This window comes from Mirounga angustirostris, unplaced genomic scaffold (genome assembly GCF_029215605.1).
Source record: "Mirounga angustirostris isolate CCGP_5_RB_7025 unplaced genomic scaffold, mMirAng1.0.hap1 SCAF_11, whole genome shotgun sequence".
NCBI lineage: Eukaryota > Metazoa > Chordata > Mammalia > Carnivora > Phocidae > Mirounga > Mirounga angustirostris.
The window spans coordinates 96,188,911-96,210,553 of record NW_026991719.1 but is presented as its reverse complement, the minus strand read 5'-3'; the positions used below and the strand labels follow the sequence as shown (position 1 = coordinate 96,210,553).

The 21,643-nt window shown below is 38.8% G+C and overlaps 1 protein-coding gene across 2 annotated transcripts in view; it reads right to left on the bottom strand.

Annotated features, from left to right (window-relative positions):
- WDR44 (WD repeat domain 44) overlaps positions 1-21,643 on the bottom strand; it is a 78,435-nt gene that overhangs the window by 15,210 nt on the left and 41,582 nt on the right. For both annotated transcript variants that reach the window (XM_064574496.1, XM_045881825.3), the window contains exons 5-12: positions 21,138-21,268; positions 19,917-20,012; positions 17,853-17,989; positions 16,956-17,039; positions 16,555-16,661; positions 15,650-15,801; positions 11,662-11,800; positions 10,345-10,409 (exon numbers count right to left, since the gene is read on the bottom strand). In XM_064574496.1, coding sequence (XP_064430566.1) covers positions 10,345-10,409; positions 11,662-11,800; positions 15,650-15,801; positions 16,555-16,661; positions 16,956-17,039; positions 17,853-17,989; positions 19,917-20,012; positions 21,138-21,268 — 911 coding nt within the window. The remainder of the gene's footprint in view (positions 1-10,344; positions 10,410-11,661; positions 11,801-15,649; positions 15,802-16,554; positions 16,662-16,955; positions 17,040-17,852; positions 17,990-19,916; positions 20,013-21,137; positions 21,269-21,643) is intronic.

Sequence of the window (21,643 nt, the reverse complement as noted above, 5' to 3'; positions counted from 1 at the left end):
TTGCCATCTTACTACCATGAGGGGAACAGACCTAAGAACAACAGACAAAGAAGAGCAAAGCAGGAGGCTGGCAGAACCCTGTGTCCCTGATGACACTACTGAGCTGCTGAATTAACCAACCCTGGAACCGCCTTACCTCCAGACTTGCTTCCTCATTGTTTAAGCCATTTTCAGTTGGATTTCTGTTATTTGAAGTCAAAAGCATCCTGACAGAGGTAGGTAGAAAATAATGCCATACGTGTGTGCCATGCATTTAGTTTACAACATGTTTTTGTATTCATTATCTGAATGAATCCTAACAACTCTGTCAGGTAGGTAGTAACATTATGGAGATGAAGAAATTAAGAAAAACACCTGAGACTCAAAGAGATCAAAATAACATATTAAAGCTCACACAGCCACCTGTAAACAGCAGAACCAAAGCAGAAACACAACTCTAAGTCCAAAGACTGTCCCTCAAACGTTTTAGAGAACGTAGCATGAGCAAAAATACGGAGCTGTTAGCTAATAAGTCCTGCATATTTAAGGAAGGATAGGTAGGATGATGGGGACCAGGAACAAGGTGTATGGAGATACAGCGGGGGATTAGGGCAGAAAGATACTTTGAGACCAGATCATAAGGGACCTCGCATTTGTGGCTTAAAAGTTCAGATATTATAAGGCAACGGAGAGCCAGCACAGGCCTCTGAAAAGAAAGAACAACACTACGCGACTGGTGCTTTAGAAAGCAAAAGCTAGGCAGTAAGGTAAAAGATGGCAGGGAGAAAGAGCGGAGGCAGAAGAGCAGTCAGTAAGTGTCAATAAGAATAAGGAGGGCTTGAACTAGGCCAGGAGCATGGCACAGGTAAGAAATGCCACTACTATTTGCCTAAAACTTTACAGTGTAGAAAAACATCTTCATATCCACTGTGGAGGCAGAGCAGCTACAAGATGCCCTGACCCTTTGCCAAGCACTCCTAATCCTAGAGGACCACGGCTCGGGCCTCTACTTGGACTCCCAGCCTAGTGAGCACAGCTGCAACACACAAAACTCAACAGGCTTGACCTATTGCATAAAATTCAACCTTTTAATAATCATTTACATTTCACTGAGTCCCCAGCATCATTCCTCTAGCAGTGATTCCAGATCTTATTTTTCTCCTCAAACATCCATGTTCTTCTCCTTGTACTCTATATTTTGTTTCAAAATACTTAAATACATCTTTTTTGATTATAAATACATGGCCAGTGTAGATAATTCAGAAAGCCCAGGAAGTAGAAAAACTAAAATTAAAACAATAATCTGCTAACATTATGACTGCCTTCATCTTTCTTTTTTTTTTTTTTTTTTTAAAGATTTTATTTACTTGACAGAGAGAGACCCAGCGAGAGAGGGAACACAAGCAGGCAGAGTGGGAGAGGGAGGAGCAGACTCTCTGCTGAGCAGGGAGCCCGATGCGGGGCTTGATCCCAGGACTCCGGGATCATGACCTGAGCCGAAGGCAGATGCTTAACGACTAAGCCATCCAGGTGCCCCTTATCTTTCCTTTTTTAAAAAATATTAATTTAAATCACACACGATTCAGTATCTTCCTTTCTATTATACTATGAGCATTTTCAGTAATTCACTCTCTGAAAACATTTACTAGCTGCATATCAATATGCCATAATTTAATCATTCTCCAATTGATTGGTCATTTATAGACACTTCCCATTTTTTGCTAGCATAAACAGCAATTCAATGAACATCCTGGAACATGAATCTTTATGTCTATTTTATTATTTATTTATCCTAATATAAAGGGTATTATGGTCAAAAGGTTTTAAACTTGGAGACTGACAGTATCTTCTGTTATTTGTTTTAATAAAAGCAGGTATGTTTACTAAAGAAAATTTTAGGGGTGCCCTGGGTGGCTCAATTGGTTAAGCATCTGCCTTTGGCTCAGGTCATGATCCTGGGGTCCTGAATCGAGACCCACATCAGGCTCCCTGCTCAGCGGGGAGCCTGCTTCTCCCTCTCTCTCTGCCTGCCGCTCCCCCTGCTTGTGCTCACCCTCTCTCAATCTCTCTCTCTGTCAAATAAATAAGTAAAAATCTTAAAAGAAAAATAAAGAAAATTTTAGAAGTACAGAGAAGTATAAAAGTAAAAAAAAAAAAAAAGACCTAAAATCCCACCACCTAGAGATGACCACTAGTAATAGTATATTTCTTTTCTTGCCCAAAGATTTTATTTTTTTAGTAATCTCTACACACATCGTGGGGCTTGAACTCAGAACCCCAAGAGTCACATGTTCTACTGACTGAGCCAGCCAGGCGCCCCAAATTTAGTGTATTTCTTTGAAATTTTAATCTGTAAATATTTAGATTTTTTAGTCAAAACTGGGATAATATTGTATTCAATTTTTCCATTCTGATTTTTCCACTTCACATTTTATTTTGAATATTTTTAATGTCATTAAATAGTCTTTGAAAACAATTTAAGGACTGCATAGTATTCTACTTCAAGAATTATACCATAGTTTTTATTTTCCAACTATTAAAAATTTTAGTTGTTTAAATTTTAGCTATCGTTAGAATACTAAGATGAAAATCTTTTTATTTACTTCCTCAAGCCTATCTGATTATTTCCTTTTTTCTTCTAAAAGATTTTATTTATTTGAGAGAGAGAGTGTGCGTGCAGGCGCGAGCACGCAGGTGCTCGTGAGCACGAGTGTGGGGAAGGGCAGAGGCAGAGGGAGCAGCAGACTCCCGGCTGAGCAAGGAGCCTTACCTGGTGCCGTATCCCAAGGACCCTGGGATCACCACCTGAGCTAAAGGCAGCCACTTAACCAACTGAGGCTCCTAGGCACCAGTCCTTTTTCTTTTTAAAGTAAGCTCTACACCTAAGGTGGGGCTTCAACTCAGGATCCTGAGATCAAGTGTCCCTTGCTCTACTGACTGAGCCAGCCAGGTACCCCTATCTGATTACTTCTTTATGATAGATTTTTAAAAGTAGATTATTAAAGGTAGAATCACCAAAATGTTATGCATTTTATCTATATGTATACATCTCTATAAACAGATATCTACATCTAGATATAGTTCTATATAAAAATATATATTTATGTCTCTATATAAACATATATACAACTTTATTATGACCATTTCAAATATACACAGAAGTAGAATAATGTAATAAATGGTAGAACAAACCCAGTACATCCATCACCTGCTTTAATGGTTATCAGTATTTTACTCATTTTGTTTTAGCAATTCTCCCACTTTTACGTGTGTGCTTATTTTTGCTGGAGCACTTAAAGCAAGATCTAAACACCATTGATTTTACCAGTAAATAATCTTCATGTATTTCTAACTAATAAGCCCTCTTTTAAATATAACTACTATGCTATTAGCACGCCTAAAGCAGTCATTTTACTTATTTATTTTTTTAAGATTTTATTTATTCATTTGACAGAGAGAGGCACAGCGAGAGAGGGAACAGAAGCAGGGGGAGTGGGAGAGGGAGAAGCAGGCTCCTGCTGAGCAGGGAGCCTAACGTGGGACTCGATCCCAGGACCCTGGGATCATGACCTGAGCTGAAGGCAGACGCTTAACGACTGAGCCACCCAGGCACCCCTAAAAAAAAGTCATTTTAAAGTTGGACTGCTATGAAAGCTTGTAAGCCTTCTGATATTTATTAGCACTGACTATATACCAGATACTGTGTTAGTTATTTGAGATAACAAAATAAATAAGACATTTCTTAGTTTCTAATTATCTAGTCTCAGTATTTAAAAGCCAGAATGAACCTTTTAAAATATGTCAGATTATGTCATTCTCTGTTCAAAGACCCTCCACTGGCTTCCATCTCTCTCAGAGTAAAAGCTGAAGTCCTTGTAATGGCTTACACATTGTTTGCCCCATCCACACCTCTGTGACTTCATTCTTTTCTTTTTTTAGAGAAAGATGGGGGGCAGAGGGAGAGTGAGAGAGAGAATCTTAAGTAAACTCTGCACTAAGCGCAGAGCCTGACACAGGGCTTGATCTCACGACCCTGATATCATGACTTGAACCAAAATCAAGAGTGGGAGGCTTAACCAACTGAGCCACCCACATGCCCCTGTGACTTCACTTTCTACTTTCTCCCTTGCTCACCAGCACTGGCTACTCAGGCCTCAATGCTCTCTCTTTTTTTTTTCGCTCAAGTTTTTTTTTTAATTCTAGTTAGTTAACATACAGTGTTATATTAGTTTCAGGTGCACAATATAAGGATTCAACAATTCCGTATATCACCCAGTAATCATCACAAGTGTACTCCTTAATCCCCATCACCTACTTCACCCATCCCCCCCCATAATGCCATTTCTTTTTTTTTTTTTTAAAGATTTTATTTATTTATTTGACAGAGAGAGACACAGCAAGAGAGGGAACACAAGCAGGGGGAGTGGGAGAGGGAGAAGCAGGCTCCCCGCAGAGCAGGGAGCCCGATGCGGGACTCGATCCCAGGACCCTGGGATCATGACCTGAGCCGAAGGCAGTCGCTTAACCAACTGAGCCACCCAGGCGCCCCATAATGCCATTTCTTGAACACACCAGAACTCACTTGCCATTCCCTCTACCTGAAATGCATGTCTCCTTCAGACAGCCATATGATCACTCCTTCACTTCTTTCAGATTTTGCTCAAATGACCACCTCTGGGTAAAGCTTTGCTTATCCAACTTTACTCCCTGTTACCCCACTTTATCTGCTTTATTTTTATCCATGTAACTTATCACCTTCTAATATATTACAAAACTACTTACTTTGCTTCTCTCCCACTACAAAAACTTAAGCTTCATAACAACAGATATTTTTGTCGCTTTTGTTCACTACTATATATCCTCAATTTCCTAGAACAGCGATTAATACATTGTAGGCACTCAGTAAATATTTGTGGACTAAACGAAGACACCGTGCTAGACCTTACAATGCCAACTAGTGGAGCATAATGATTAACAGTGTAAGTTTTTCCAAAGACAGATCAGAGTTGGGTTCTAATTCTGACGCTGTATTTACCAACTGTGTGAAACTGGTGAGTTGCTTAACATTCCTAAGCCTTCTTCATCTGTAAAATAGGGCTCTTAACAGTACCACCTCACAACAGTATCAGGGCTATTGTGAGGTAAAATGAGGTAAGATATAAATTGTACTCAAGCAAAGTACATGGCACAGAGTAAGGGCTCATAAAATGTTAGCTGTTGTTACATAAATTGATGTAGTATACTAAGTGCCTTTAGCAGAAATATGAGCAAAATACCATGGGGGCAGTGAGGGAGCATATGAATAATTACGCACTGGGTGAAGCAAGAAATGCTTCAGTGAGGAGACTTGAGTCAAACCAATTGGCCAGGCAAAGGGGAATAGTATATGTAAATACATGCAATCAACAAAGGGTCTGACATTTTTATTGGGGTAACAATAAACAACTGAGTGGCTCAGAACATAAGGTTTGTGAGAGGGAAGGATGAAAAATAACAATGAGATCTCTGCAAGACTGAGCCATGCTAAGGAATTTGGACTAAATCTATAGGAAGGGCGCCTGGGTGGCAGTCAGTTAAGCATCTGCCTTCAGTTCAGGTCATGATCCCAGGGTCCTGGGATCAAGCCCCGCATCGGGCTCCCTGCTCTGCGGGAAGCCTGCTTCTCCCTCTCCCACTCCCCCTGCTTGTGTTCCCTCTCTCGTTGTCTCTCTGTCAAATAAATAAATAAAATCTTAAAAAAAAAATCATATATAAGCCCGAGTCTAATGGCTTCTTTAGGTATTCAGTATTTTTCTATGAAGGCCTCATACACACACACACACACACACACACACACACACACATATGGAAAATACTTGGCATGACCAATGAATAAGTTAGGGATCTTGGGTGTGTCACTCTATATGTCCAACTATACTATAGGTACTTTTAGGTACTCTATTTTACATGAATGCTAACAAGACTGAGGATGTAGTTCAAAAGAGATAAATATATCACTATCATAAGAAAAGAAAAAAGAACACACACATCAGGAAAATAAATTAATAAACTACACTGTGTACACTGCCCCTCACTATAGCTAGCACTAGGTTCAAAGGTAATACCAGATACCATAATCCAAAGGCATATGAAACAGAGGCCGCTTCTAACCATCCCCAATCAAAATGACAAAAGCAAAAGAAATACCAATCTATTCTCAAAGACAGCAGATATGATACTCAACTACTACAGGAAAAAAGCTCAGTACTCCAGGGGTCACTACTTTTTGTATCAAAGAACTGCTATGCTCCTCATTTAAAAGGCCTGTATTTGGGGCGCCTGGGTGATGCAGTTGGTCGAGCGTCCAACTCTTGGTTTTGGCTCACGCCGTGGTCTCAGGGTTGTGAGATCGAGACCCGCGTCGGGCTCCAGGCTCAGCATTCAGTCTGCTTGAGTTTCTTTTTCCCTCTCCCTCTGCCCCTCTCCACCCCACATACTCGCACGCTCGCTCTCTCAAATAAATAAATCCTTTTTTTTAAAGATTTTATTTATTTATTTGACAGAGAGAGACACAGTAAGAGAGGGAACACAAGCAGGGGGAGTGGGAGAAGCAGACTCCCTGCTGAGCAGGAAGCCTAATGAGTGCTTCATCCCAGGACCCTGGGATCATGAACTGAGCCGAAGGCAGACGCTAAATGACTGAGCCACCCAGGCGCCCCCCAAATAAATAAATAAATCTTAATAAATACATAAATAAAAGGCCTGTATTCAAACAAGATTGGGAGTTACTTAGGTTTTTTGGGGGATGAGGTGGGGTGGATAGACGTAGTTAAGAATCTGTCAGTAGGGGCGCCTGGGTGACTCAGTCGTTAAGCGTCTGCCTTCGGCTCAGGTCATGGTCCCAGGGTCCTGGGATCGAGTCCCACGTCGGGCTCCCTGCTCAGTGGGAAGCCTGCTTCTCGCTCTCCCACTCCCCCTGCTTGTGCTCCTGCTCTCGCTGTCTCTCTCTCTGTCAAATAAATAAATAAAAAATCTTTAAAAAAAAAAAAAAAAAGAATCTGTCAGTAGAGGGGCGCCTGCGTGGCTTAGTGAGTTGAACTTCCAACTCTTGCTTTCACCTCAGGTCATGATCTCAGGGTCCTGGGATGGAGGCCCGCATCAGGCTCTGAGCTCAGCTCGCAGTTGGCTTAGTATTCTCTCTCTCCCTGTACCTCCGCTCCTCCCCACCACTTGCGCTCTCTAAAATAAATAAAATCTTTAAAAAATATATAGAACAATCTGTTAGTAGGACTGTTGAAATAAGCATAATACAAGATGGTACAAATAGTTCCTGTTTTTAATAATAATTAATGCCTGGAAGCTTTATGGTGAATTAAACTAATAAAAGCAAACCCTTTTCCCCAAAGCAAAGTGGTTAAAATTTTTACCGCTACATTAGTCAATGAAGGCTTTATGGAGGAAGTGGGCCTTGAAGAATGGGCAAGCTTTGAACAGGAAGAAGGGAGATTACAGGCATCCAGATAAGGAGGATAGGAACAAAGGCCCAGAAGCAGGAATTCAACACTGATTCAGGCCCACCATAGTCAGGCATGGGGTTAGGTTCCAAGGACACTAAAATCTGTGAAGTACTGTTTTTTGCTTTAAATCAGCCCAGAGTCTAGCCAATGAGACAAATTGCCAAAGAAGACATGGTAAGTAATATCAGTGTCAAAATACCTGTAACGTTCTGTCGGAACACAAATGAGGAACAATTCTGCCTGCCTGATTCAGGGAAAATATTAAGAGAAAATAAGATTTTTGAACTGAATCTTGAAAGATGAATAGGGCTCTGCCCAGTGAGAAAAGGGGACAGGGAGGGCAATGTGGGCAAAGCAAACAGCACAAAGGCACAAAAGTGAAAGAATGGTTAGGGTACAGACCTATGTCCAGCATGGTGAATGGGATGCATAGGCACCAGGGAATTAGAACTGAGTTAAAAAGATAAGATGTGGGGACTCCTGGGTGGCTCAGTCGGTTAAGCATCTGACTTCGGCTCAAGTCATGATCTCTGGGTCCTGGTATCTAGCCCCACCTCAGGCTCCCTGCTCAGCAGGGAGTCTGCTTCTCCCTCTGCCTCTCCCCCACAATCGTGCTCGCTCTCTCTTTCTCACTCTCAAATAGGTAATATCTTTTAAAAAAAATTTGCATTTACTATCATAAAATATTTTTTTTTAAAGGGTAAGATGAGGCAATCAATATCAGAAAGGGCCTTATTCTATAGGTGACAAGGAGCCAGCAAAAGATTTTAAACCACAAAATGGCATCAGATCTGGATTTTGGAAAAAAGCTGGTGGCAGCATAGAAAATAAATTGGGTAGAGACTGGAGACAGAAAAAGCAATTAGGAAGCTACAGCAAACATCTCAATGAATGTTGAAGGTCTAGATAATGTGGGTGACAATGGAGAATGAGGGGACAGATTCCAAGGGCATTTGTAGGTGGAGGCAAGTGGACAGAAATTTATAACTCATTTGATATGTATGTAAGGAAAAAAAGTAATGGAGTATTTTCTGACGAAGTTAAAAAAGTAACTTATGGATGGTGATGCCATTAAAGGCTCAAAGAGAGAAGCAGGGTTAAATAAAAATATTTCCATGAGTGAACATTAACATCTAACCAGTTACTCAAGCCAGACAGCTGGGGATTGTAGTAGGCTATTCACCTGCCACCCCAGCTAGTCAGTCACCAAGTGCCAGAGACCCTACCTCTTCCACGTCTCTAAAATTCAGCTCATCATTATGGTTTCTAGACCCACTGCTTCATAATCGAAGTACCATTTCTCTCCTGGGTTAATAACCTCTTAAGTGGTCTCCCCGTCTCTAGTCTGGAGCCCCCATCTAATCGATCGTTTACAGTGTTTACCAGAATGCTCTTCCTGAAACAAAAATCTGAAATTTTAATTAAGCTTCTGATTGAAACCCCTCAAAGCCCCCTCCCCCCTCCCCTGCAGCTTACAGGACAAAGTCCAAATGTCTTGGTTTAAAACAAAAGGCCATTTAAAATCCAAATCCTGCCTACCTCTCCTCCAACTCTCACACTTGTCTGCTTTGCTCCAGCCACATGGAACTTCTGGCAGCACCATTCACATGCCATGCCGTTTCAGCTTCCAGGCCTTTGCACTGGCTGTTCATTCTGATGAGCTCCTTCCTTCCTTGTCTCACACAGTTAACTCCTGGCTCACACACAAAGCCTCCAGGAACATTTTCTTCACGCTCTGATTTGTTGGGATAACTCCTATACTTGTGCAGTACCTACTGTAGAATATTACCATCCAGTACTAGAATTGTGGATATATCTATTCCACCAGTCAGCATAGTCCCTGAGGGCAAAGACTATGTCTCATCTGACTTTGCAGAAGCTAGCAGTATCTGGCACATGTGACAGGCACTCAAAAAACACTTGTTGAGGGAGTTCAGTTTTAGACTATTAGCCGATGTGCTTGAATACACTGATGGAGAGATTCTATATATACTGTTATGTGAAAAGGGTAGCACGCCCAATAAGATCTTATTCTTGTTTAAAAGCCATTAAGCTATTCTCAAAGGAAACAAGACTTATGAAGGTAAAGCCAATTCAGGACTGGAGGCAACGAATGAGTATGTCAAATAAGGATGGTCAAGGACACAACTCTGAAAAACAGCACCATTTAAGTGGGAGAAAGAGGAAGAGACAGCAAAGGTGTAGGAAGAGAACAGGAAAAAGAGAACCATAGAAAGCTGAGAGGAATATGTTTAGAGTAGGGAAACATTAGTGTCAAATACTATAGAGACAATGAGATTTCAGGAAAATACTGTTGAGCAGGTGGACATTTTAGGTTCTTTGTTTACATCACCATTGTCTAGATCAATACACAAGAAGCACATGGGACAGCGTAGAATTATCTTCTCCAGTTTGCTTTTTAGGTGTAAAATTATTTAACCTTCCAGCTATCAGACCAAAGGAAAACCATTCAGATATTTTAAACTACCTGAAACTGTGATAAAGCATTTATTACACCAAGAAGATGGAAAAATTAAAATATTTCTATATCTTTTCTTTCCTTCTTCACTCCTTATTCAGTATCCAGTATTTTTTTAAGTTGTAACATGGATTTGAGGGGAAGGGATTTTGTTTTATTTAAGTTTACATTAGTAGTTTGGTAGCTGAAGTAGTATCATGCACTGTATGACAGCTTTTAAATATCACAGTTTTTCATCTACCAATTCTAATAGAAGAACCTCTTGTTTGTAATGTATCTTAATTAACTGCTTTCATGTAACTGTAATTTCTGATAGACAATGAGGTATTTCATGGTAAATAAATCAAATTATAGTACTTAACAAGAGTAACCATAAAATACTGAACATACCCCTGTATCTGTATCAGACTTTGATGAATTCAGACTTTCCTGAGAAGGTGACGGGGACACACGTCCTAAAAACAAAATAATAATTATTAAAAAAGCACGTATGTACACACACACACAAAACATCAATCAGAAATAATGACACAGGAACACCTAATTAATAGTCATACAATGTAACATTCTGAAAAAAACACATTTTCTAAATAAGTGAGGCATTAACTCTTTGGGCACCAAAATAACGGTTTTAATCATTTTTATCATAAAACCTTTATGATAAAAATGATAAAAAATAACCATATTGTCAATTTAATAAAATATTGTTGAAATCTTCATTATTCATAGTGAATACAAACAAGATGAACAATAAAGGGTCTGGGGTGGTAGAAGTCTCAAGGGCCACTGAAAATAGTCTTTCTGCTCTAGGCAGGGCAATAAAAAAAAAATGTACTGTAAGTTTTTGCCAACCCACTATCATCTTCAGCTATGTATTATAACATAATGCAAGCAATACCCACAGGACCACTAAAGTATACAGGGCCTCATTTGCCAGTTTAGTGGATCTCCCCAGATTTCTATGTTCCTCAAATTGGTAATTCAAATATACTCTATACTCCAGCCCATAGCCACCTATTCTTTCTCCCATCCCTTAACTTCTTGGTTTCAGCCTTAGTTGGCTAGGGTGAGGATGGGAGTAGAAGGGAGGGGTTTGTGGAGAAAATTTATTACAGTTAAATAATTATAAGAGGAGAATCCCATAAATATAAAGCTCTTATTTTTATCAATTCCACATGCTTTCCTGGTAAGTTACCAATATACAGAAATATTTTACATAGTTGTAATCATGGTGTACATACATCACATTCTGAGGTTTCTCTTTGCCATTTAACCTTTTTTCATATACCTCTGATGCACTGACAAATCACATTTCCTTTTCATGGCTGGGTCTCCTTTTTTCTTTACTTACTGGATGGATATTATTCTCCTCATTCTTTTTCTAAATTAATCAGGTTATTTCATTTAAACCCAAGAGAGACCTAAAGGTTGTCAGGGGAAACCAAGTGACTTTGTTCTCAACAGTTGATGAATTAAACTCTACACTATACTTCAAAAGGGATAAAGTCAAAAGCTCTATGGTAGCGTTTTCCATGGGATATAGATGCTTTTTTGGTGTTGACTTCTGTCCTACTTTTAGGTTTGTGGCCATTATTAAAAATAGTGGTTGCTGCAAATGGTTGCCAGAGAAGAGAGCATCATTATACCTAAAATGTAAAAATGCCAGATGTCTCTAGAGTTTTAAAGCCCACAAGTAAATCAAAATACCTTCAGTATTGTATTTCATTCGCATATTGTTGAAATAGTCAAAAGCATTTTTTAAAGCCCATATTCTCACTACATTGTCTTGTCCAGCTGAGGCAAGTAATCGGCCACAGTGAGAAAATTTCATGGTCCAAACAGCTCCCTATGAAAACAAAGGAAGGTTCAGAGTTACTACTTTAAAAGTTGAAACATTCTTTTTTAAGATTTTATTTTTAAGTAATCTCCACACCCAATGTAGGCCTCAAACTTACAAGCCCAAGATCAAGAGTCGCACGCTCTACCAACTGAGCCAGCCAGGCACCCCTAAGAGTTGAAACATTATTTTAAAGCCAAAGTAAAGAATTATTCCAAATTATACATACTAAGATAATGCTCATATTACTAACACCACTGAAGGCCAACAGTTCAATGATGTCACAACAGCACAAAGAGGAATTTTTAGGAGAAAGGTAGGATAAGATAGCAGCAGTTTACCTTAATCTAAACTAACAAGTTCAAAGCCCCAAGCCTTGTCTACAAATTAATGGAAATGGAGTTCCAAGGTGGCCAGAAATCATTGTAAAAAAAAATCCTAGTTGGGGATTTCAGTCTCCTAGCTAAACACAAGAGGGAGTGACACTGGAGGAGGCAGAGCCATCAGGATACTACTAATACCCTTGATCAAGGCTGAGGGAAACATAGGCCCATGTTAGCAGTGACCCTCATGGCACTGGGCATTTACAAGTGTTGGAATGGTGTGGTCTCATCCTGTTTTTCCCCCTCCGATACAAGATTTCACAATGTATGGTTGGAATTCCCAAATACTGCTAATAATAGGGAAATGTGTGAGTATGTGTTGGGGAGGTGGGGGTGGCATGATTTAACAACATGAACCCTTAAATTGGAAAAGCCAAATGCTACTACAACAAATACTGTCATAACTACTATTACAACACATATCTATGCAGATCAAAAAGATTATCTAACTTATGGGGTGCCTGCTTAGTTGGGAGACCATGCAACTCTTGGTCTCTAGGTCGTGAGTTTGAGCCCTATGTTGGGTGTAGAGATTACTTAAAAAAAAAAAAAAAAGAGTATCCAAGTTAGAGGCAATAGCTCATTTACTGAAATAACATTCATTTCCATAAAATTCAAGTATATTAAGAAATTTGTTATTGGGAACCTACTACAATGAGACTTTACTTAAAACTGGAAATAACGAAAGTGAATCAAAACAGTACAAGGAAGTTCATCAGTTCCTTAAGGAAGTTACTATAATCAAGTCAAATATTTTATGCGGAGATTATAAGCACCAAAGTTTAAATTCCAATCTGGCTGCCGTCTGATATGTTTATGGTTGCTTCCTTTCAGGTAAGCCACATTTTGGATTTAAAATCTAAATAGATACATAGATTCCCTGATCAAAGACCCACAGCATCATCTGCCCAGTCCAGGAGTTTATTACCAGCTTCCCTGTGTTCCCAGCATTTTCAAGGGTAACTGCAATATCACTTGGGCACTTTATACCCACTTTGGTACATTTTAACTCTGGTAGAAAACTTGTACCTCTCTCTCCTAGTTTTAGCTGCCATTTTACAAAATACACTGACCTACAGTAATATTTGTGTTAATTATTTAAAATACACCCAGGGAAGGGTGCCTGGGTGGCTCAGTCGGTTAAGCATCCAACTGTTGATTTCAGCTCAGGTCATGATCTTAGGGTCATGAGATCAAGCCCCACACGGGGCTCTGCGCTCAGCATGAAATCTGCTTGTTCCTCTCACTCTGCTCCTTCCCCTTCTCGCTCACTTTCTCTCTCTCTCAAATAAATAAATAAAACCTTTTAAAAATATACACGGGGAACATTTTAAATGTATTCCAAAGACACACACCACCCTGTAAATTTAACTTCTTTAAAGTCTGGTACCTTTACACTGCTTTCTTAATGATACGGGCCTAGACTTTACTTATTCAATAACTTTCACTTCTTGAGGGGCACCTGGGTGGCTCAGTTGGTTATGCATCTGACTTTGGCTCAGGTCATGATCTCAGGGTCCTGGGATCAAGCCCCGCATCGGACTCCACACTCAGCACAGAGTCTGCTTCTCCCTCTCTCTCTGCCCCCTTCCCCTGCTCATGCCCTCTCTCTCTCAAATAAATAAAATCTTAAAAAACAAAACCAAAAACTTTCACTTCTTGGGGCGCCTGGGTGGCTCAGTCGTTAAGCGTCTGCCTTCGGCTCAGGTCATGATCCCAGGGTCCTGGGATCAAGCCCCGCATCGGGCTCCCTGCTCAGCGGGAAGCCTACTTCTCCCTCTCCCACTCCCCCTGCTTGTGTTCCTTCTCTCGCTGTGTCTCTGTCAAATAAATAAATAAAATCTTTAAAGAAAAGAAAACCTTTCACTTCTTGATATTTGCAAGCAACATATCCGATAAAGGGTTAGCATCCAAAATAAATAAAGAACTTATCAAACTCAACACCCAAAAAAACAACACAGTTAAGAAATGAGCAAAAGACATGAACAGACATTTTTCCATAGAAGATATCCAGATGGCTAACGACCCATGACAAGATGCTCAATGTCACTCATCATCAGGGAAATATAAATCAAACCCACGATGACATACCACCTCACACCTGTCAGAAAGGCTAAAATTAACAAAACAAGAAACAACAGGTGTTGGCAAGGATGTGGAGAAAGAGGAACCCTCTTGCACTGTTGGTGGGAATGCAAACTGGAGCCACTTTGAAGAACAGTATGGCGGTTCCTCAAAGAACTAAAAATAAAACTACCCTACGATCCAGCAATTGTACTACTAAGTATTTACCCAAAGGATATAAAAATAGAGATTCGAAGGGGTACAAGCACCCCGATGTTTACAGCAGCATTATCAACAATAGCCAAACTATGGAGAGAGCCCAAATGTCCACTGACTGATGAATGGCTAAAGAAGATGTGGTACACACACACACACACACACACACAATGGGATACTACTCAGCATTCAGAAAGAATGCTATCTTGCCATTTGCAATGATGTAGATGGAGCTAGAATGTATTATGCTAAGCAAAATTAAGTCAATCTGAGAAAGACAAATACCATATGATTTCACTCATATGTGGAATTTATTTTTTTTAAGATTTTATTTTTATTTATTTGAGAGGGAGAGAGAACAGGTGAGAGCACAAGAGCAGGGCAGGGAGAAGGAGACTCCCCACCGAGCAAGGAGCCTGATGTGGGGCCCAATCCCAGGACTGTAGGATCATGACCTGAGCTGAAGGCAGCCACTTAACTGACTGAGCCACCCAGGTGTCCCCATATATAGAATTTAAAAAACAAAACAAATGAACATAAGGGAAGTAATGGGGGGGAAGGAGAGGAAAACAAACCATAAGAGACTTTTTTTTTTTTTTTAAGGATTTATCCATTCATTTTAGAGAGAGAGAGCACATGAGCGTAGGGAGGGGCTGAGGGAGAGGGAAACAGAGAATCTCAGGCAGACTCCCCACTGAGCACAAAGCCCTGAGAGGGACTCAATCCCAAAACCCCGAGATCATGACCTGAGCTGAAATCAAGTCAGATGCTCAACTGACTGAATGACCCAGGTGCCCCAAACCATAAGAGACTCTTAACGATAGAGAACAAATTGAAGGTTGATGAAGGGAGGTGGAGGGGGGATGGGTTAGATGAGTGATAGGTATTAAGGAGGGCACTGGCTGTGATGAGCACTGGGTATTATATACAAGTGATGAATCAATGAATTTTACTCCTGAAACCAATATTGCACAGCATCTTAAATTTAAATAAAAAATTTAAAAACCTTTCAGTTCTTGAAAAATAATCCAGAGATAGACTCTGCATTACCTAGGCATTAAATCATTATTAATATTAATTTACTCTTCTTGAGTCAGGTTAGCAAAATTATATACATAAGAGATTGGCTTTGTACAAGCCAAAGTACTTCTCTCAATGAAAACAATCAATCCTGAAAAATATAAAGGTTGCTTACCATATGCTCACCACTAAGATCTTGCACCACTTTGATCTGATCAAAATCATAAGGTCCTTTGAAACCATGCGCTGCTTTGAATTTGACTGGTCTTGTATATGGCATTCCTTCATCATCACTCGATGAAGGATCATCTTGATCAGTATGAAACACTGAATAGAAAGGCAATACAGAAATCATCACTAGCTAATGTAGATAAAGCTACTATCAGATTTTCTTTCTACTGTTTACCAAGAAAATTTATTAAATGGAAAAGCAATAACTATTACTAAATAGCATATTGGTTAAGAGCATGGGATCTGGTGCCAGATTGTCTGGGTCCAAATCCAGCTCTGTCATTTATTGTCTGTGTGTCCATAGCCAAAGCACTGGACCTTTTTGTGCCTTGATTTTCTCATCTATAAAATGGAGGTAATAACAGTACTTACCTCATAGGGTTTTTATGAAGGTTAAATGAATGAATACAGGTCCAAGTGCTTAGAAGAGTGTCTGGCACAAAATAACTACTGTATTAGTACTTATTAAATAAAATAAATGAGTACAATTACAACAAAGGCACAGGAAGTTAAGATCTGTAAAATTTAGAAAATCTTCCAAATTTTGAAACTATTTATAAAAACTAAATAAACTTACAAAATTAATTTGCAATTGATTAATGAACACTCATCTCTTCCAGGTTGCCACAGTTACAAAGTATGCACAAATTCATGTTTAAGATGAATTTATTTTTCTTTCTGCTCATAAAATTAAGTGATACCTAGAATAACATGATTTATTGAACTGCTAAAATGTTTGCTACAAAGGTTTCTTACTTTCAATAAAACAGAATGCTTCTTATAAATCATAGGCTAAATTTGGATTACAAATCAATTAAATATTCATTTGCAATGTTCTATTTCACTTACCTTCGTCTCTAACACTTTTAACTTTATTCACAGCACGTTCACCATATTCTTCTGCAAGGTGCTTTGCTCTCTTTACTGATTTTCCTAAGAACTTCTTTAGTTGAGTCCTTACCAAAAATATAAAAAACCAAAATTATTATTATTTTTTAAAGATTTTATTTATTCATTTATTTGACAGAAAGAGAGACAGTGAGAGAGGGAACACAAGCAGGAGGAGTGGGAGATGGAGAAGTAGGCTTCCTGTGGAGCAGGGAGCCCAATGTGGGGCTTGATCCCAGGAGCTGGGATCATGACCTGAGCTGAAGGCAGATGCTTAACGACTGAGCCACCCAGGCGCCCCAAATTCTCGTATTTTTTAAATAAAAGCTTGAAATAAAGAAAGGAGATGTACTGTAACTCACGTTTTCTGTTTTAACCTTCCACCATCAGTATCTGTTGTCTGAGACTGTAACTTCTCTTCATCATCTGACTGTGCCGCGTCATTACTACAAGAAGGGGAAGAAGTCATTTTAAAAGAAGCCATTTCCCCTACACCTCTCAACAATCCATGTATACTATATACTCAGGTACTCAGAATAAAACTATGTTAACATACTTTATATAAGTTTAATTTTAATGATCCTCAGAATGTAAGACTTGAGAGATCAAAGAATAGAATCTTTAAGCACGGTTTAATGTACAAAATGCAAGTGAAAGCAATTTAGGAACTTATGGAAAACCTACTACCAACAAGGCTTTTTGTTGGACAAAACGTGCTGCACAGAAATGACAAATTAACTACCTCTTCGCTCTTCAGGTACATCATGTATTACACTTTACTGAGATTTGCTTTCACAATAATCATTTCTTCGATCTACATACATCTCACAGTAAAGTCAATCACCTCTCTAAAGCCATTTTCTGACGTACAAAGGTAATACGTATTATAAGTAGATAATAAGTATTATAATACTTATAAAATCTGTGGTCCTTAAAGCAAGGTTTCAGAAACCAGATCTTCATTCCACATGGCTTTTTACCCTCAATATGTTTCACTAATATCTCTAGTATTATATAAATCATTTTAAAAGAAAAACAAAATACTATGAGATTTCAGATATATACTATTTTCCCCAAATAGCTGTATGGTCTTGAGAAAGAATAATGTTGAAGAATACATACATTAACTAACTCTATTTTAATTCCATATTTAAAAAAAGAAGACTGAATGAAACCAAATTAGGGACTATTATAGTTCATAAACAGAGAAATCTTCACCACTCTGAAATACTACAAATGATAATAACAATAGGCCATACCTTACATATTCCTTAGTCCTTCTCATGATGTGTAGAGTGAGAGGATTAATACCTGTTGGCAGTTTCTCTTCTGCAAGACTCAAAGGTATTTCTTCTCCAGTATCCAGGTTCTTAATCATGACACTGGCTAAAATTTCCTGAGGTAAAAAATAACACCAAGAGGACCTATAATTTAATTAACTTTTTGAGTCTGCAAAATCCTCATTTAAGCTAAGGACTTTCTAGACACCTTCAGTAGTACTCTGTACAGTAATTTTTATCTTTTTTCATGACATACAATTCATACATTGCAAAATGCATTCATTTAATTCAATGATTTTGAGTAAATTCAGAGTTGTGCAACAATCACCTTTATTTAAGTTTCGAATATTTCCACTACCTCAAAAAGAAACCCCATACCCATTAAATGTCATACCTCATTCCCCTCCCCTCCCAGCCCCTGGCAACGACTATTCTACATTTTGTCTCTATGGTTTGCCTATTACAGACATTTCATATAAATCAAATCATCCTGTATGTGGTCTTTTGTGATTGGCTTCTTTTGCTTAGCACCATGTTTTCCAGGGTCATCCACACTGCAGCATGTGTCAGAACTTCATTCCTTTTAATTGCCAAAAAACAGTCCATGTGGATTGGATATACCACATTTTATTCATCCATTCATGGGAGATGAACATTTATGTTGTTTCCATACCTGGCTATTATGAATACTCGTGTACTTTTTTTTTTTAAAGATTTTATTTATTTGAGAGAGAGACAGAGAGGAGAGAGAGCAGGCAAGCACCGGCAGGGGGAGGGGAAGGGCAGAGGGAGAAGCAGACTCCCCACTGAGCAGGGAGCCCCATGCAGGATCCTGAGACCATGACTTGAGCCAAAGGCAGATGCTTAACTGACTGAGCCAGCCTGGCACCCCACTTGTGTACGTTTTTTGTGTGGACATATATCTTCATTTCTATTTGGTGTATACATAGGAGTAGAATTGCTGGATCATGGTAACTCAATGTCTAATGTTTTGAGGAACAGCCATACTGTTTTCCAAAGTACAATAATTTTTAAAAATGTATCATTTAAAAGAAACGAAAACTGGGTCGCCTGGCTGGCTCAGTTGGTGGAGCATGTGGCTCATGATATTGGGGTGCAGTTTGAGCACCATGTTGGATGTAGAGATTACTTAAAAAAAAAAATCTTTAAAAAAAAGACATGAAAACTAAGATTTTGCTTCAAAACTTTATTCAGAATAAATTGGTCAATCAATGTATACTAAATTTTAATGGTAAGTAAGCACTGAGTCTGCATATACTGTACATCACCTAACAAGTATAAAAACATATAACATCAAGTTCTTTTTAAGCCCACCTTCTATTAAGTTTGGGCTTTGTTTTCAATACATTTGTTCTACCACATAATGGTATAAAAAGGTACTTTTAAGTTAGAGTGGCAAACTCCAACATATTAAAAAAAACAAAAACTGGGGCGCCCGGGTGGCTCAGTCAGTTAAGCATCTGCTTTTGACTCAGGTCATGATCCCAGGGTCCTGGGATCCAGCCCTGAGTCGGGCTCCCTGCTCAGCGGGGGGGAGCCTGCTTCTCTCTCTCTTCCCCACTTGTGTTCTCTGTCACGATCTCTGTCTCTCAAATAAATAAATAATTAAAAATCTTTAAAAACAAAAAAACCAAACAAAACCAAAAAACAAACAAAAAAACCCCCAAAACTGGGATGCCTGGCTGGCTCAGTCAGTACAGCATGTAACTCTTGATTTTGGGGTGTGAGTTCGAGCCCCACATTGGGTATAGTGTTTACTTAAAAAAAATAAAATAAATTTTTAAAAACTAAGAAAATCATCAATTTTCATTTTTTCTTCTACATTATTTTTTTTTTTTGCTTAACAGCAATAAACTTAAATTTTTTTAATCATGGTAAAATATTTTTAGTTGTACAGTTCAGTGGTATTAAGCACATTCACAATGCTGTGCAACCATTACCACCATTCATCTTGGGAGGTTCTTCATTTTCTCATTATGATTTTTATATTTTATGTTAAGAACAAAAAGAATCTAACTATACCTCATCAGTAAGCTCTCTCCCAGAGTTGGATCTAGGTCTCTGAGGGCCCATCACTTCACCTGCTATGGTCTGCCCATCAGGTGCTTTTCCATTTTCCTAAAATTACAATTTTATAAACAGAAAGTAGACGGAGTTAATTGCTATAAACACTCAATTATTCATTACCACACACAGTTCTAAAGAATCCCATAATTCACATAATGGAGCCTCCTGAAAATTTAAATGAAACACTCCATTTCGGTCCTTTATTATTCCCAGCATGCTGAAAAACATTAGGTATCAAAACCATTGCCGCCCATGAAATAATGTCTTAGTCTTGAAAGCAAATAGATGTTCTACTTGAACGTGACCCAAAAGCAGTTCTCTATTAGCAGAGTGCCGGCACGAAGAGTGCCATTAATCAGGGATATACTTGTGCTTATCTCGAAGGCAGGGGGTGGCAAACTTTTACTATAAAGAGCCAGAGAGTAAATGTTTTAGGCTTTCTGCTTCACATATATTATCTGTCACATATTCTTTTTTTTCTTCTTCTTCTCCTTACACTCCTTTACAAATGTAAAGACCATTCTTAGCTCAGGGACTCTAGAAGACAGGCTACTGCCAGTCTCTGCTCTAAGGCTATGACAGGCCTGAAGGGCCTTATCTCCCAGTCTGCTAACCTGTCCATACCACTGCTACTGTGTAAGCAAGCCTTGAGTCCCAGAAACTGGGCTATGGTAAAAATTCATGCTATCACGTGCTTTCTATTGCCTCATATATGGATATATAGCCTAGTATATGAAGGGTTTTTTTCATGATTAGGTAAAGGAAATTGTAAATAAAAGTCCTCAGTTTTGACCACCATAGGTAAGGTAAATGAAGACTGTAGTTGATGTTTATTAACATTATAATAATATTACAAATAGTAGCAACTTTCATTTTTTTTGATTGCCTACTGCATGCCAGGTACTTGGCATACTTTAGCTCATTTCATCCTTCCAAGATACCTTCAAGGAAGGTTTTCCCCTCATTTTATCAATGGGATATCTGAAACTTAGATATTAAATAGTTTGTTAGAATCACCTAGCTATATAGTAGCAGAGCTAAAAAAGGGATATAAGAAGGCCAGGTTTTACGGACAAGGAAATATTCTGCCTGGAGAAGAAGGTTCAACAAGCAACAAACCAGACAGCTACAGAAAGTTGTTAAAGCCTCTATCAAATATAACATGAATTCACCAACCTGGGCAGTAACTACTTTATCTCCACTGGTAGCACTTGCCAAGTCAAGAGAAGGCTGAGAATCCTTGACTGTATTCTCTGAAGCCATGTTCGTACTTAGGAGAGTATCAGATGTAATATTCTCTTTGGGAACTGCAATGACGATGATGATAATAATAATGATGATGATGATAATGGCAATAACTAGTATTTATATAGGACCTTATATAGAGCTTGAAAAGTGCTTTAACCTTTGTCTGATTCTTACAACAATCCCATGAGAAAGTGGTTTTATTACTCTCATTTTACATATGGAGAAACCAGGGCTCAAACAAGTTATTTCAATTCCTCAAAGCTATACAACTTATACACGAGGAGATCTACATCTTGAATTCAGATCTTAAGTCTCCAATGGTAACAGATTTGAAAGTTTGAAGTCTACTAAAATGTTCGAACACAGTAACTTACTACCAATATAAACATTTTCACTTTTTATTACTAAAATAACTTTTATAACTTGGTCATGGT